This window comes from Lissotriton vulgaris, chromosome 1_1 (assembly GCF_964263255.1).
Source record: "Lissotriton vulgaris chromosome 1_1, aLisVul1.2, whole genome shotgun sequence".
NCBI lineage: Eukaryota > Metazoa > Chordata > Amphibia > Caudata > Salamandridae > Lissotriton > Lissotriton vulgaris.
In genome coordinates, this window is record NC_141685.1 from 1,546,071,511 (window position 1) to 1,546,089,973 (window position 18,463).

At 43.2% G+C, this 18,463-nt stretch overlaps 1 protein-coding gene across 1 annotated transcript in view; it reads right to left on the reverse strand.

The window, feature by feature from the left end:
• The window catches only part of CEP290 (centrosomal protein 290), a 1,386,965-nt gene that overhangs the window by 1,271,811 nt on the left and 96,691 nt on the right, over window positions 1-18,463 (reverse strand). The window contains exon 5 of the mRNA XM_086918001.1: window positions 7,020-7,066. Within this exon, the coding sequence (XP_086774127.1) occupies window positions 7,020-7,066 (47 nt within the window). The remainder of the gene's footprint in view (window positions 1-7,019; window positions 7,067-18,463) is intronic.

An 18,463-nucleotide genomic window follows, 5' to 3' on the forward strand; every position in this document is an offset into this window, starting at 1 on the left:
AAAAACCCTACTCACCTACCTGATCCTCGCAGAAATAGAATATTGCAACAGTCTACTTTTCACAACCTATAAATAGATTATCAACAAACTACAAGTCCTTCAAAATGCTGCTCTGTACCCAGGAAATAAAAAAAACTTGCATTGGCTTCCCATTAAACAAAGAAATCACCTTTAAGGCGTTCTATCTCGCATATAAGGCACTTCATGATCTTAGCCCTGATTTTCTGAATCAGAATTTGAAATGGAATCTTTTTAACAGAAATGTACATGTTCATGCTAAATTAGTTATACTACCCAGATGTATACGGGTCAGGTGGGGTGGCAAAAGCTTTGTGCTGGAAGCATCCAATGCATGGAACGCCCTACCTCTTACATTAAAACAGCACCCGGTCTTCTCGCTTTCAGGAAAGCTGTAAAGACCTGGTTGTTTAGATCCTAATAAATCTTGGCTGGAACGGGATGGCACCTAGATTCCTCCGGGCAGTAGTGTGCTGTCCAAATCCCGCTAACATAACATAAGATAACTAAATACTTGGAACACAAAATCAAGGAAGGAACTTGTCAAAAGAATTGAAAGCATTGTTAATGTTTAACTAAAATAGATAATTCTGAGTATAAAAGAAGGCATGGAAAAATCCAAAATAGTTCAGGGTGAATTAAAACAAATGACCATGGCCATACATCTTGGTTAGGAAAGGAAGGAGGAAAATAAGAAGGGGAAAATAAGAGGAGGATCGTGAAAACAGACTGTGACATATGTTTATACTCTGAGAACACTGGTAGCCAAGAGGCTATCCAATTCTAAAACACATTCTACTGAACAGAGCTTGTGGGCTTAAAGAGTTTATCTATAGGTATGCAACTTTAGACCCAATAGTTGCTTTATTAGTAATCCATTTGTAGACATGCCTAAATCTCCATAAAGCTCATAATTTATGGACAAATATACATCCTTTTGCAAAGCTCAAAATTCTTCAAAGGCATCTGATATCCCAAAACCCAATACATTTTGGTTATAACAAACCCTTTGTCAGGGGTAACTGAAAACAAAGCAATAAACTTAACATTAAAACGGATAGTGGGAACCCTTTACATCTCCCAACATATGCGTGTATTTAAAGAATTTACGTGTATTAAAAAAAATTAGACACTAGCCCTAGAGTAAAATAGATGTGACATACATTACGTGATGAAAAAACGCTCTAAGAAAACCATCATGGTGCTTACATGCACAATTCAACGGAGTGCCTATGTGTCCGAACTACCCAAGTGAACCATTCCACATCACTAGTGTCACACCAACAATAAGATCAAAAGAGAAACCATACGTTATCGTTTCAAAAGCCCATGTGAGCAGAATTGCCTTACGTGTGAACTGAGAGGACTCAGAGCGAAGGCACCAACTTGCTGACAGACATGCGAACTATACCAAAATAATTTGCATGTGAGGCCGGAAGTATTAAAATGGACAGAGAGCAGAAAGTGTGTTCGCCAACAAGCGTGCTTAAACCTGAAAGAATTAGTTATCACGAAACAAGCAAGAAAATTAAGAAAATCTAACAATCTGCAACAGGTTCCGTAATTGACCAAAAGCACAACACTACTCAGATGAGTGTTCAAATTCTAGAATTATATGGATTATGTTGGTTATTGTTTTGTTCATCATCATGCTAGCAGTTAATCAATTCAGTTGTATTTTCTAAAAACACGTGAGTTACCACATTTCTATTTCTCGTATTAGCAATATACAGAGAGCAGCATTAAGGGGGTCCCTGTACATGTTATAACATGTTTTAGTATGATCAGACCGGTTCTCTCTTTTTCTTTGGTATCTTGTCTTGAGGAACAATGTACGAGTCATTGCCTTCACAATTACAGTACTTATTTGTATTGTATATTTATGTTCATGTTTATTTTTATTCATTAAAACACCATTTGTTTTGTTTTTCACTGAACTAGTTGCAGATTGCATTAAGATTTTCTACGGGCTCTGTTCAGTAGTGCATCTTGGGACAGGATAGCCTGTTGGCTATCAGTGTGCTCTATGTTTTCTTTGTGTTTTTGAGGACAGTACTCACACCAAGACACGCACACTGAAAAGAGAAAAAATATTGATTCAAGTATGCAACATTTTTAGAAGTGCCGTCAACGGCTAACTAGTTGCGTTAATTCTAGTTTATAGCCATTCTGAATATAAACAAGAGAGCTTCATTACTGAGCTGATTTTACTGCACTAATTTAATTCTGAATACAAAATTGTTAAAAGTACTGTTGTTTCTTAAAATATACCACTTGGCTATAGTGCTATAAATAATTAAAAAAAAAAGGCTAATGGCCTCTATACAGCTATGTGGTAAATTCTGATTTGTGTACAAATCAGGATTCTAAGGATGGTAAATCACAGCACTACTGTTGTAATTCTGTTTATTTTCACAACTTTGACTGATTTTTATAAACATTTTACAAAAATATACATTTTCATTTTTCTAGCTACCCCATGTGCCTTCTCACTCCTTTCATTCCCACATGATTAATCACAACATAATATCAAACAAATTCTTCCAGTTTCTTGGTTCTCTCTCTTGCGTTTGCAGCTTCTCACTCACAGAAAAGGAGGTTCTGCATTTTGCTCTTCAGAATAGACTAAATTAGTGTAAATTTCCTTTACTGCAGTCATTGTCTCCCTGTCTCCACCTCCATATGCATTCCCGCAGTAATTAATTTTCTCTATCTTTTCACTCAATGTTTTATTTTACGAATGATATCCTCTGAAAACAAGCATTTGCAATGCAAAAGGTCTCGCATTAGGAAAGTTTGAGCTATTGGTATTGTAAATGACACATTTTTTATGTATGTGTTGGTTTTGAAAATAGCGAAATGAATAGCTTTGTCATTTACAATGCCAATACTTCTTTAACTTTTGCAAATGTGACACCTATAGCATTTGTAATGCAATGTGTGTTGTATTTACGTGACTTAGATGTATTTATATTACAAATAATTGCTTTTAACTTTTTTTAAATAATTAATACTTCAATAATAGTTATTGTAATTTATAATGGCAATAGCTTAAACTTTTGTAAATAACTTTTATGAAGATTATGTTCAGTGTATTTTATTGTGACGAAAATCCAAGAACAGAAGTGAAATATTAACATCTTTTTGTGACATTTGTAATAAAGCTTGAAACATTGATAAAACATATTTGAACCTATTGTTGTTGAATGGTTGCACAGATTGATGCTGTGGCGGTGCGGAGTGATGTTGTGGTGGCGACGAGTGATGCTGTAGCGTTCAGTGATGTTGTGGTAGGGCATAATGATGTTGTGGTAGGGCATAGTGATGTTACGGTGCCCCTGAGTAATGCTGTGGTGGTGTTGAGTGATGCTGTGGTGATGCGATAGGGGGAGGGCGATAGATAGATAGAGGGAGGGCGATAGATAGATAGAGGGAGGGCGATAGATAGATAGAGGGAGGGCGATAGATGGATAGAGGGAGGGCGATAGATAGATAGAGGGAGGGAGATAGATAGATAGAGGGAGGGCGATACATAGATAGAGGGAGGGCGATACATAGATAGAGGGAAGGCGATACATAGATAGAGGGAGGGCGATACATAGATAGAGGGAGGGCGATAGAGAGATAGAGGGAGGGCGATAGATAGAGGGAGGGCGATAGATAGAGGGAGGGCGATAGATAGATAGAGGAAGGGCGAAACATAGATAGAGGGAGGGCGATACATAGATAGAGGGAGGGCGATACATAGATAGAGGGAGGGAGGGCGATAGATAGATAGATAGTGAGGGCGATAGACATAGAGCTTTGAATGTTGCAGAAAGCTGGTTCTAGTCACAGCGCTAGACGTAAGCTCAAAATCAGTGTTTAGCATAGTGTACTGCACAAGTGACATTTTGTTGCTACTGTTAGTACCAAACATCTAACCAAACTAACATTACATCTACAAAAAGCCATAACTGTTGCCTTTATAAACGTTTGTAAGCACACATATATGTGGTCAAAATCAATACAGTAGCCTAAAAGTAAATTAATAGCTACAGTGCTTTGTGTATATGCTAAATGTCGGTGGGCAAAAGACTAAAACAAAATACCAAACTAAAACAATGTGTAGCGGACCTCAAGTTAACTCACAAATTATTTCCTATGCGTAGAAAAGCCTAAAGTGTTCTGTCTGAAAAGGTGGTTTTGGGGGGCCAAAAGCAGACCTAAAGTCTTCGATAGTGTGATGTTTTGGAGTGAAAATCTACACTTTAGAAAGGAAACAAGGGCAGGCTAATGAAGCGCTAACAAGGATAGAAAGACAGATTAAAATCTACTCGTAGGCAGCATCTGTGGGATGCAAAACAAGCACAGCAGGCTGGTAAAGTTGTGTTCACACCAAAGCACGCCGGAAACAATGTAAAATAAAAATATTTAATGTACAGCTCAGAAATGCTAATAATCACAAAAGCACTTTAGCAAAAATGCACGTGCACTCTATCTTTGCAAGAATCATGTGTACAAATTGTGCTGTAATATTTTATCTGTACTTTCATGGCCATTAAGACCGAAATAAAGACATTTTGAATTGAATTGAAAAAATGGATGCACCACACTGCAGGAAAGCCATCTGCTAGGGCAAGTTCTGGTAGCATATCTGAAATAGTTCCTTGTGACACTATTAGGTGCTTACCATCAGGGTCACTCCCATATCACAGTAGCATCTGAGTGAATATATAGTGCTTAAATTGCAAAGAATCATATCTACTACACTGTTTTTAATCCTTCTGAAGGCACTGAAAGATCCAACAATAAGATGGGTAAGAGTACATTCTGTTGCACCAGGGCTTTGCAATTTAAGCTCTATATATTCACTCAGATGCTACTGTGATATGGGAGTGACCCTGATGGTAAGCACCTAAAAGTGTCACAACTTACTTTGTACTTGGACACCGCCTTTTTCTTAAGTGCGCAGATCATCAAATAACAGGAGCACTTCTGGCCCCGGACTTGCTCTGGAGATGCTGACTGCCGATGGACAGGGCCTATGCCTCTGTTTCTGCTGCAGAAGGTCAGCAGCATAAGGGTAATGGCCTTCAACTCCCACTGCAACTTCATAATGCCTTAAGGCATAAAGATGATCTGTCAGCTTAATCCCGCCTGGCGTTCGCTGAACTCCACAACTTTTGTGAAAGAGGCGGGCTCAATCAAAAAGTGAACCCTAGGCTCCCCCATCCCAGCGAGCATGCAGGGCAAAGGTGGAGCTTTCAGTCTAAAAGAACAATAAAAAATCTAAAACAAAGAAAGGCATTAGCGGAACAGAATAAAAAAATGTGAAACATAGAAAGGCATTATGCACTTTTTAAATATCAGTGCAGTACGAAACAAGAGTGTCAGTTTGGGTTATAAATAAAGTAACTTCGCTCAATATCATATTACTGCGGTTATTTTCAAATGTAAAAGAAAAGCAAACAGTTTTGTAAGGGTTAAAATGTGAGCGGGGAGCGCAACATAGTGAGGGCCCGCCATGCTTTCAGGGCCATGGGGCAGGAGGGAGTAGTTTTCAGGACAGTGCTCTTGCCGTGGAATGTGAAAACAGTGCACATGACCTCTAACACCAACTGAAATTTAATTAAGCGAGCTGGATAAGCTGTGCGAAAGAAAACAAAGGCACTCTGCTTTAAACACCAGAAAGCGGACACCGCGTCAGATAAAAACACAAGCTGCAAAAAGGTTATGGATGGGGAGTGGTGTGTGCGGGCCGCCATGCAAAACGGAAAGCCCATGGCCCTCTTTAAAAAACAAAAAAATATGAAAGCGAAAGCGTGCATGGAGCGCTCAAAATGAAAACGAGAAGGCCACGTAATGGTTTATTAAGGGAAGGCATCCCAGGAGTGGTGTGTATGGGCCGCAATGTAAAACAAAAAGCTCATGGCCCACTGAAAATAAATAATGAAAGTGGCGCCGAGCTGAAGAAAATGAAAAACAAGGGTTGCCACGCTAAAGCCTGCTTTAAAGAGGCAGTGATGTGTCATTAAAGAAAATAGTGCTCGAGTACGTAAAGCAGAGGGTATAACAACAGAAGTAACAAGCTCTTGGCATTGCTGTGGGGGGGCGGGCGGGAGCGCATTGCAATGAAGTCTGATGGCGGGGGAGCAGCTTGGAAGGCAGCATTCCATTGCGGTGCGAGGCTGATGGGTTTGTGCACGCCCGTCTCACACGAGTGCATCACATGAACTGCACGTAATCCGTGCTTGTTCAAGAGTTTGTTTCGCCTTCTATAAACTAGGCTATTAATCCTTGCCGGATATAATAGCCGAGACCTAAAAATTACTAATGTGGTGGTCTAGCAACAGAAGGTTAGAGTAAATGCCTTTGGCTTCTTCAATTTTACTTGCAGTTACATCAATCTCTATTAATAATACATGGGAATTTGCAAACAAAATGGGAGTCATGACCCGTAATTTAAGTATTTTATCTTAAAATGATTGCTCAATCAAATATCTCATCAAATAAGGCAGGATGAATGTTAATATATTATACAATGTATTAGTTTTTAGCTACAATGAAAAACATGAAGCAAAATAGTCATCTTTTGGAATGGGAGTAGTGGAGCGACTTAAACTAATGTAAAATTTCACAATATCTGCGGAAGTAACTGAGGAAGACTGAAAACTACTGGCAATGGGTTCAAAGGGGTCAGAGGAACACTCGAATAGAAGGTCGCGCAGAGAGACTAATAAACATTGACCATCTTTCTCCCCAAGACTCACGTCCAACATTACTGAATTACTTAAAAGGTTTTTCACAAAAATTGCAGAACAATGAATTGGGAGAACCGAGTTACACTATACATCTTTAGAACATTAATGCTCAGGAAAATCTGTTTAAATCCTCTTCACATCATCATTTCTGATTTGCTTGCATCAAATTTTTGGCACAAATCCAGCACCATTTACTGCAATTTTGGTGCTCCTACACGCTTAAAAAGTACGGATATAAGAGCGCAAAAATTAACATACCTCAAGTTCATTTTCAAGGCTTGCAAGTTTTTTCTTCAGTTGACTTTCTGTAACGATACATGACAATTGGCTTCAGTTAAATCAGCTTAAATGTGCATGTTGCAGATGCAAAAACAACAAAATTAAAACAAATGATATCCTCAAGTGAGCAACTGTTTGATGCCTACTGTCAAGGGACGGAAGAGTACTTCTAACATTACAATGTTAAAAGTGTCAATACTCGTAAACAAACTCATTATAATGATTACGGGTTAAACCTTTAATCAATAGGCCTTATGGGTTAAACAATGAAAAAATTCACACCGCCATTCATCTTACAACTAAGAGCAATAAGCACTGGTAATAGCCAAAAGGTAGTTATAGTGTACAGAATGGTCATGCGTACAACATCTAAACATTAAACTTATTGGTGTTGCCAATGCTGGTTGCTAGCAGCAATGGAGAGCTAGTGCTGACAAAAGCTTTGGAAAAAATGGGTGCTATAGTAACTAAAGCAACTCATTTTTTTCTTTACTGAGCCTCCATTCTTTAGCTGCTTTCGTCAGCCTTCGCTCCCCACTACTGCCGAGTTACTTGCCAACTGATTTAAGGAGTAAAATAGTCGCGTATATCCACCAAAGGAGATGGAAGGTCACACCCAAGGACCCCATAGAAACGAGACAAAAATAATCTTGTGGTCTGATTCAAAGTTCAATTCACATGGTCTCAAGACAGTTAAGGCTCCGAAGCAAAAAAGCTAAAGGATGAAAAGGCTGATCCAGTAACAACAGAATACGATATGTTCACTGTGAGTGGTGTATTAACGATTGAAGTAAAACGTAACAAAATGGAAAGCAGCAAAAAACAAAATATATAGATTACACAGAGGTGGTTACCACTTTGTAAAAATAGTTAGGTCAGAATCTCAATAGAAAGAGCGTCTTCTTTATTCGCTAATAACTTTGGCATTGATTAACAAATCTTCATAAAACCTTTAAAATAACAAAACAAAAATAAATAAATAAATAAATAAAAACAGTTCATCCACTTCAGCTCCTTCCAGGGAAGTTTTGTGTGCCGATTCATCAAGCGGCGGTCAGTAAAACAAGCACTGGCATAGCCAATAGGTCTTGCCTTTGGGATCTTATAAGTGCTTAGCCATGCAACTGTTGATGTCGTTGCACCAAGGATATTGTGCTGCATAACTAAATACTTATAAGGTCCCAAAAGTGAGACCTATTGGCTATGCCAAGGCTTGTTTGTTGGGATATGTGGGACACATACAAGTCCACACACCTTTCCGCAACTTTACACTTCTATTTTGTGAACGGCCAAAAGCAGTAAAGTTACTAAAAAGCAAAAGAGTAAATTATGCATATGAATTACTCACAATTATAGCTTACCTTTGTGAGCTTTGTATGCACCACAGACTGTGAACCGCCACCGTACTATCTAGTACTCGTAGTTACAAAAATGACTGTCACCTGTTGGAAGGATTGTACTGGGAAAGAAAGTATTCCATGTTTTACCTCTCTGTACATGATTAAAAAAAAAAAGTAACTAGGGCTCTTTATTTATTTATTTATTTATTTATTTATTATTACATTTATTAAGCGCGCAGCTACCCGGAGGTTTCCCGGCGCTAGAGCAAACTGATCAGTGAAAGGGGGGAGGAACATTAGTTGTTGAAAAGCCAGGTCTTTATTCCCTTACGGAATTTCAGAAAGCACGATTCCGTGCGCAAGGACTGAGGAAGAGAATTCCATAAGGATGGGGCCAACAGAGCAAACGAGCGGCCACCCATTTTGGCTCTGTTGATGCGCGGAATTTTAAATTTGTTCTGCGATGAGGACCTAAGTGTGCGGGAGGGAACATATTGCTGAACTAGAGCAGCAAGATAGCGCGGGGCTCTATCAGTCATGATTTTGTGCATGTAGCAGAGTGCTTTAAAGTGCACTCTGCTTTCAATGCGCAACCAGTGTAGGTTCCGCCTGTGGTGGGTGACCGAGGATCTGGCAGGAAGGTGACAAATCAGGCGGACTGCCATATTCTGAACCACCTGGTATTTTCTGGTTACCTCTTTGGCAGCACCTAAGAGCAAGATGTTCCCATAGTCCAGGCGTGAGATGACAAGGGCCTGGACGACGGTCCTCAGGGTGTCTGTAGGCAGCATCCATGTGATCTTTCTCAGCCACCTGATGATGGTCGTGCAGGTGGCTGCAACTTTCACAACATGATGTTTGAAGGTAAGTTGATTGTCGAAGATCACACCGAGATTGCGAGCAGACACTGATGGAGTAGGTAGAGGACCCATCTCCGTAGGCCAATGGTGTGGGCCCCAGAGAGAGGTGTCGGGGCCAAACAGGAGCAGCTCTGTTTTATCCCCGTTAAGCTTCAGTTTGTGCTTTAACATCCAGTCCGATATATGCTTCAGTCCAGTTTGAAGAGAGGAGGAAGGGAGGTTTTTATTAGTAGATAGGGAATAGATGACTTGAGTGTCATCGGCGTAGGAATAAATTGTGAGGCCAGCCTGTTCAGCCAGGAACGCAAGAGGCCTTACGTAGAGGTTGAAAAAAAGGGGACTAAGGATGGAGCCCTGGGGAACACCGTGAGAGGAAGGGAAGATGGATGAAGCAGAAGAAGAGGAAAAAACCTGAAACGTGCGATCAGACAAAAAGTTAGCAATCCAGGCCAGGGCGGTACCACCGACACCTACTGCCTCCAGGGTGGATAATAAGATGGAGTGGGAGACGGTGTCAAAAGCGGCACTCAAGTCAAGTAAAATGAGTGCCACCGTCTCGCCATTATCCACTTGGCGTCTGATGGTTTCTGTCACGCCAAGGAGGGTAGTTTCCGTGGAAAAACCAGCCCTGAACCCGGATTGAGAACCATGGAGAAAATTGGTGGATTCAACAAAAGAACTAAGTAAAGAATTAACATGTTTCTCCAAAATTTTGGAGAAGCAAGAAAGCAAAGAAATAGGGTGAAAGTTGGAAAGATTGTTGGGGTCAGCATTGGCCTTCTTTAATAATGGAACCACCATAGCGTGCTTCCATTCCTTAGGGACAGTCGCTTCTACCAATGAGGCGTTGAGGACATCCAAAATAATGTGGAGTGGAGCTGGGTCGAGGGAGCACAGAACTTGAGGGGGGAGAGGGTCAAGGGGAGAACCAGATTTGATGTTCTGGAGGTATTTTTTTAGAAGTGCGGGGGAAATGGGATCCCAGGAAAGCAGTTGGGAAGTGGTAGGCAGGGAGCAGAGAGGGGTATCCAGGGGGATATTGTCGGGATATTGAGCGATGTGAGTAGGGGTGTCAGGAGTGGAATTAAAAATGGCATAGATTTTATCTATCTTTTCCCGGAAAAAATTGGCTAGAGCATTACACTGTGCAGTGTCTAGACAGGGATCTTTAGGAACTGAGGAAGCACCTGAGAGCTCCTTAACAATTTTAAACAGGGCCTTAGGCCTGTTTTGAGCCGTAAGTATGGTGTTGTTGGCAAAGTTAGCTCTAGCGGTATCACATGCCATATGGTAGGATTTAAGAGCGGACCTATAGTTGGCTTTGTGCACAGGGTTATATTTAGCACGCCAAATACGTTCTAGCTTTTTGCAGTTGGATTTTTCAAGGCGTAAGGAGTCATTGAACCAGGGAGCCGGGGGGTGATGAATTTGAGTTTTATTTTTTTTTTGGGTAGGGAGGCAGGAATCCAGAGCTGTAATTAGCCATGAACTAATGGCAGGTAGCTCTTTGATCGTTATGTTGGAAGCAGACGGGGTGGAGTTGGCCAGAAGAGAATTTAATCTGTCTAGATCTAGTCGTTTCCAGTTCCTGCTAGCTTTATGGGGAAGGTCTGGCCTGGGAGTATCAGCTACACAAGTTTTTATAGAACAATTAACTAAAAAATGGTCTGACCAGAGAACAGGGAACATGTACTGCTCTTTTTAGGGCATTGCGCTGCCACTACTAAATGTATTAATTCATCACAAATGTAGGCAAGGAAAATGCAGGCATTAACAGCTGCCACTATATGGCGCCATATAGTAGAGTTGTCTCAAAGGTGTCACAGGGCAATGCTTTTCTTTTGGATAAGAAACTCATGCACCAGAGAGGGTCCTGAATACCGTTACTGACCCAGGCCTTAGAAAAGCTTCTGCCAGGCCTGTCCAGGTGTGCCAAAAAATTGGGCACGTAATAATTATTATGCGTTGGACTGTAACAGCCCGTGGGGCGGGAACTGAGGCATCCACCCCTTCACCCACGTGTCTCAGAGAACCAGCCTTCAACAATATGTTGCTTGTTTTCCATTTCTACCCCTAATAAAAGAGTGCGAATTTAAACCTTGCTGACTACACACAGGCAGTGAAGGGTGTAACTGCTCTAGTCAAATGTGATGCAATTCAAGATGCATGCACATGGTATATTGGCCATTGAAAGTGCTATTTCAGAATAGTGCAAGGCCGTAGTGCACAATTGTGCATGTTTTTTCTCGGTTGTGCGAAGCACATGCAAGTGAATGCTAGAAGATGTGGCATAACGACCAGAGTTGCCGACCTTGGAACTGGGAAAACAGGTCCAAGTCTGTGATTCTGGGCAAATCACCTAATCTCCTTCTGCCTACCAAAAATGAACGTGCTCTTGTATAATGTAACTGGTGCGCATATACAAGCACTTCAATATCTTTGGGTCGAGTTGGCGCTACATAATACTGCAAAAAAAAAAAAAAGGAATGTTCTATGGGTAGGTTCAAAGATATGTAAATACCATAACCGCCTGGGAAATGTAAGTGCTAGATATAAAAAAAAAATTCCTGAAAGAACCCTCCGGGTACCTGGTATGCAGTAATAAATACACTTTTCAACAGGAAACAATATAGTGAGCCAGCAGTTTTTTTTCCTTACAGAATCAGTCTTTTGTAGAGGCGATCACTGGGCCTCACGTGCAGCCTATTAAAATACCTCAGAGACATGAATGAATGCATGTGGCACTACGCTGGTCCCTCGGTGGCTCACATGGCAGAGAATGGAAGCCTCTGCACTATTCTTGGAACTGTCTCCCCGTTGAAATGAGGAGTCCTGGAATGTCACTGCAGCCCACACGGAAGGAGCTCAAGTGGATTAGAGCTGTAAACCTGGGATTACACTTTATAGAGAACAGCTACTTTGCTGCTCAAACTGCAGTAACACGGAAAGCTGCTCAGAAGTATAGCCCAGAGTAACGGGATCTATAGGTAAACAACAGCACATACAGAGTGTATTGTTTCTCGAGAGCGAATCACACTGTTCCTGCTAGGGCCCCTTTAGAAACACTGTTGCATGCATGTCTCACAAATAAATGTATGTACCGGCAGTATTTTGTATAGTGCCGACTTGTTGTCTTGCCGCTATGTCACAGCTCTTGGTTACAAGGGTGATTCAAACCCGCCAGTGACGTCATTGGGGATATTGAATCGCAGGTGCGCAAAAATCTCGGAAAAATAAAAACGACCGACAAAAAAAAATTAAGACCATACAACTTTGAAGGAGGGCACCAGTAGGAGAAAGAGTCTCTGGGGGTTTACTGGACGCCTTATGAAAAGTCTTGGTTAAAGGTTAGCAAAAGGGCAAGGGTTAGACTAGAGTAAACAAGCGTGCGCCTCTCACAGCAGCTGGGGGAGGGGGGCCTGCGCGATAACCTTGCGGGAGTGTGCAGCAAGGCGCGATGATTGCGACCATATGGTGCCACCATATGGCGCTGCGCACTCACGCAAGGGAATCGCCAGACGTGCACGCGTTGCCATTGCAAGCAATGCAACGCATGCACGTTTTTGCCCCCAAGGCTGTGCCGATGGCTAAAGGTCTCTCTCCTATGCAGCGGATGCGCGCTGAGTAGGCGAGACCAAAAAAAAGGGGGCTCATAAACCATTTATTTCCCATTTTAATTCTCACAGGAAACTTTAATCTCAAATACCGGGAAAAAAAATTGGCAAAAAGTCAGAACTTTAATCAGAAAATGTGCTTTTTGTGACTTGATGTAAATCTGTTCGGACATTTTTTGAGAAATTCACTCAGGTTGGGTAAAAACTGTACAATATGTTGAGGCAGTCATTACAGGACTCGTGGACATGCTTCCCATTGAAATGAATGTCAGAAAGCCTGATTTTGGGGGGCAAGAAAAGGAGCGTATATAAAGGGCAATAACAGACTTTAGTTACAATACAAATCATTTGTTGGTGATAACATAGTAACATTAGGAACTTCCCTGTGTTCTAAGGTGATGTTACCCTAAGCAAAATGAGGATTCTCTGCTGGCATTTGATTACTTATACTTGAGAGAAAACTCTTTTCTCTTATGATTTTCTCACAGAGGGTACGGAAGGCCCTACCAAAGCTAAAATAAGAGTACATCTTGTTGAGCAAGGTGAGAATACAATCTGATATTTTGAGTAAAACATACTTCCAGCAGTAGCCGGTCACTTGATTCTCCAGTGTTCTATTGCACCTTCCCACAACGTTCTAATTAACAACTAAAGCGCTAAATTCTGTATTTATGACAAAACTGTGGCACAGCTGAAACCATCTTCATGGAATCAAAGCTGTAAAACTTAAAGCATTTCCTTTAGAAATTAACACAATGCAGAGTTTTGATTTGTCATAGAAATTATTGTTAATGTGTTAGAGAGCTAAAATGAGGACACATCTTCTATGACTTATTAAATATCTTTCTCATCCATGTCAGTAAAAGATTCTGAAATGCAGCATGAAACATAAGCTGCAACAAAAACAAGGTGATGGATGGAAAGCTTGAACTAATCGCAGCCACTGGCAATCAATCGGGCCACATGCCAATCCATTGTTTATCACCCACAATGCCAGCTCAGTTTAGACCCAACCATATACAAATTAGTCTTGATCCTGCACATTGAGAGGAGCCCCTCCCGAACTCCCGGGCTAGGCCCTAAATGAACCGGAACGAAAGCAACCCAGGATCAGTTTTATCCTGATTTGGATTCATCAGTTAGATATATCTTGGTTCCAGTAGCACAGTGAGGACAGGACCCACATCTGGGCAGGTGCTCTCAAGCTCTTTACAAATACTGTTTGGCCCCTGGGAATGGGCCCAAAGCGGCTTGGGGAGGGGGGCAATACGCCTCTTACCTTTTAAAAAACAAAAATGCCCTGGGGAATTTGGTCCCCACAGCCCAAAGGTAAATCCTACTCTGCGCACTCCAGAGGCCATGTGCAGCATGGGATTGGCAGATTGCGGAAGGTTAACCCGAAGCAGCGCACAGCCAATGGCTATGTGAAGTGTGGGGTTGGCTGTCTGCGCATGACCAAAAGCTGTGTGCGGCGTGAGGGTCGGCTTTACATATGGCAAAAAAATATTACTTTATATGTTAACATGCCACTATACTTAGGTAAATATGTCAGTGCCAACTTAACGATTAGAAAAAAAAATTGTGTTGCAATTTTTTTATTGTAATAAAGAGTCAGTAAAATGTACATCGTGAAAAGTCAACATCTGCTGACTAAATACATTAGTGGGCGACAATAATAATATGAAAACATGGATGGCCATTTGCATCTTAGTAACATACAAAAATACATAAAGAATGGGGGGACTAACTGGGAAAGTAGGAGGTATGGAGGAGCTACTTGTCCCAAGGATGATATACGCAAGTGTGGGACAGGTGGACTGGGTGATCACGTGTGTCCAAGTCTTTAAGATATCAGGATAGCAGAGCATCAGTATATCAGGCCATTAGGCCACCTCCCCTTTCCCCCTGTTGTCTCCTTTGATGTCACTGATATCCATAAGTGGAAGAGTCTCCAACCTGGGTGAGCTAACAGTTCAGTGTTTCCCGTGGGAGAAGTGTCACCAAGAGGCTGGCCAGTATCCTCCCCAGGGCAGGCATATCCATTATACAACCTCAGGAGTTTCCCTGGTGGCAATTGAACCTTGGCCAGAGGTCGAGGGGGGGGGGGGGGCATAACCCTGGGGGAGGGAGAACATGCGCAGAACGTGCCACAGAAGCAGTGGTAGTGCTAATGTTTGTGTATCTGTATTTGTCGAAAAGTGCAAAAGGACAGCTGTGTGAGGTATATGATAGTGTGTGTGTGTATGGAGAGAGGGAGCGGTCCATGAGGAAGGATTACAGGGGATATCCTACTCCTCTCACTGTCCACTATTCTTGGTGTGGGGCACTTGTGTCAGTTCCCTTGCGGTGCTGCATGGCACTGCGTGGCGGTGGTGGGGGAAGGAAGTGGGGAAAGGGAGGGGATAGAAGGGTCGGTAGACATGGGGGGGAGCTAAGGAGGGCTCTGGAGTTGGGTCACAGAATGAGTGTGAGCACCTTTTGAGCTATGAGAGGAGAACGGATGAGATGACAGAGCAGTCAGATAGAAAAAGTAGGTAGGGAATGGATGTAGACAGGTAGGGTGTAGGTGTACAGGCCATAGAGGGTGGGTGTGAGGAGTGTAGTGGGGAGGGAGGGGGAAGGGGGAGAAGAAGAGGAAGCCTGCAGTTTACTGAGAGCACTGTGGAGAGGAGGGGGGGGGGCGCTATCTCGATACTTTGAAGAACATTAGATGCTGTGGTTTACGGGTCGGCTGTAGAAGATAGGGGATTCGAACCCCTTGCTGTATGTTTGTACTCAGTGTTCTCTTCTGCACGCAAGAAGGGTGCCCATATCTGTAAAAACAGGTTGACTGGTCTTGTAGATTGTAAATGATTTGCTCATGGGAGGCAATATTCATCATGGCCACTAGCCATGCCTCCTGAGATGTGCTGCATTTGGATGTATCTCCAAGATTGCGCTGCGGGGAGGCCAAACTCTTCCCTTAACTGTGTTAACGTTTTAAAGTCACTATTAAGTAGGATCTGATCGATGGTGTGAATGCCCGTCACCTTCCACACGGTCCAGAACGGCCTCTGTCCAGCGATGCACATACCTGCATTCCTCCCTAGGGTTTTTCTCATGTAATTGTGGGTTCGAGCCCGACAGGTGGTGTGCTCTTTGCCACACCCTGTGCATGGCGGATAATACCGGATGGGCGGGGTCTTGTTGGCATGTCCCCGTCCCATATAAAGCGGATAAAACTACCCTAGCCGATAAGAAGTGCTGTTCGACATGTACCCATTATGGCGTGTCCGGAGTCCCCGGAAGCATACATGTCAGTTGAGAAAGTTGGAAGGCAAGAGCATAATGCGCCACTGAAGGGAGGCACAGCCCTCCACTGGTGAGCCGGTTTTTAGTTTTGGCGCGGCCAGGCAGGGCTTCAAAGAGCCCTACACGAAATATTTGACCCTGGAATCTATGAGGTGCAGTGTGGCGAGACGCATCTGTATGGTAAGCATCCCAAGGGTACAGATAAAACGCAGGAGTGTTACATGCGCACAGCTTGCACTCTGCCCCACATGGAAAGCCCTAGCACTTTCCATTTCTCGAAATCACGTTGCATCTGAGTTAGCAGTGGGCTTGAGTTGTCCAAGGCCATTCCAGCCATGCCTTTGTTCAATAGGAAGCCAAGGTATTTAACAGGTGAGGGTTGCCAGTGGAAGGGGAAACCATGTATGGCCGCTTTTGTGGTGGCATCAGAGTTGGGGAGTGCTTCACTTTTATCCCAGTTTATTTTGTAACCAGAAAAAGAGGAAAAATCGTTAATGATTTGGAGCAAAGATGGTAAAGATCGGTGCAGGCTAGAAAGGGTGACCAGGATGTCATCTGCACAGAGGTAAAGTTTGGATTCCTCAATTGGGAGGCATAGGCCTGTGACACTAGCAAAGGAACGTATGGTGGCTGCCAGGGTTTCCATGGCCAGGAGAAAGTGGAGTGGGGGCATCCCTAGCGTGTCCCTCTTGGAATTAGAAATGGATCCGATATGAAGCCCCCGCAGTTAACCTGCATGGTGGGGTTATTGTATAGCAGTCACACCTTGGCGATGAAAGAGACTCCTAAGCATAGATGTTCTGTTACCTTAAAAAGGTAGTCCCATTCGATGCGATCAAACACCTTTTCCACATCGAGTGAGAGTGCCAGCACATCTGTCTCGAGGTCCTTGCCTGATCATAATGAATCAACTAAGGTACGCAAGTCATTTCTGGAGGAGTGGCCTGGGACAAATCCTACTAGTGTGTGATGCACCATAGAAGGGAGGACTTTACGGCGGCAGGATGCCAAGAATCGGGCTAATATTTGAATATCGCAGTTCAGCAAGGAGATGAGTCAATAGCTCCCACATAACAAAGGGCTCTTTCCAGGTTTTGGCAAGACGGAAATCACTGCTCTGTTGGAGAGAGAACCCAGAGAGGACGTCTGTTCTGCCTCATGGAATGCGGCTTGTAGAGTGTCGACCACCTTCTCTCCTGCCCAACAGTAAAACTCTGCTGGGAAGCCATCTTCTCCAGGGGCCTTATGGTTCGGTAGCTTGGCTATAGCTAAAGCGACCTAATCTCTGCTGATCTCCCTGTCTAATAGTTCCTTGCCCTTGTCAGAGAGACGAGGGAGATTCCCCTCCTTGAGAAATTCGGCCAGCTTATCATCTGCAGCTGGTTTTCCTGGGGCGAAGAGAGACGGGTAGAACAAATCAAATTCAGTCACGATATCCTGGGGACGAGTAAAGGTCCCCCCCCCACTGATCTTATGGCCGGTATGACCATAGCAGCCTCTCGCTGGCGGAGCTGCGCCACCAGTAATCTCCCCGATTTTTCCCCTTGTTCATAATGCCCTTTCATCCTCTGTAGAGCATTTTCTGCTTTGGAGGTGAAGAGGCTATTTAGGTCCATCCGGGCCTGTTCCAACGATTTGCTATGATGTCGAGTGGGTTGTGCAGAGTAGAGGTGGGTATAGGACCTAATGTCCTGTTCCAGCTCCTTCTATCGGGTAGCAGCTTACCTGTTGGCCTGTGCTATGTCCCTCATAAGTTGACCCCTGAGGATGGCTTTTGCTGCAGCCCAGAGGGTCCTCCTAGAATCTACAGATCCGCGATTCTCAGAGCAGTATTTTTTGAGGTGTGTCTGAAGTTGGGCTTTACACTTAGGGGTCCGATGTCAATGGGTATTCATTCGCCAGGGCTTTCGGTCAGGTCAGGCCAGCTCTAGTTATAATGATAAAAGAACCGAGGCGTGATCGGAGAGTGCCGCCTCCAGTATGTAGGACTCTCAGGTTAGTTGTACTACCCCATTGAAGATAAGAAAATAATCCAGTCTGGAGAGCGTGCCATGGGTCAGGGAAGTAAAAGTGAATTCCATGTCCGCGAGATGACTAAGTCGCCAGTGGTCGACCACGCTGTTATCTTCCAGCACCTCGTCCATCAGGGCCCTATTTGCTGCGTTGCCCTTATTGAGGGGTCCCGTTCTATCCAGTACTGGGTGCTTCACTATATTCCAGTCTCCGCCGATAAGGTATGGTGAAGCGCCTAGCTCCACCAGGAGGCGGTTCAACTGAAGTAGGAACAACTTTTCTGCTCCCTGTGGAGCGTATACCGA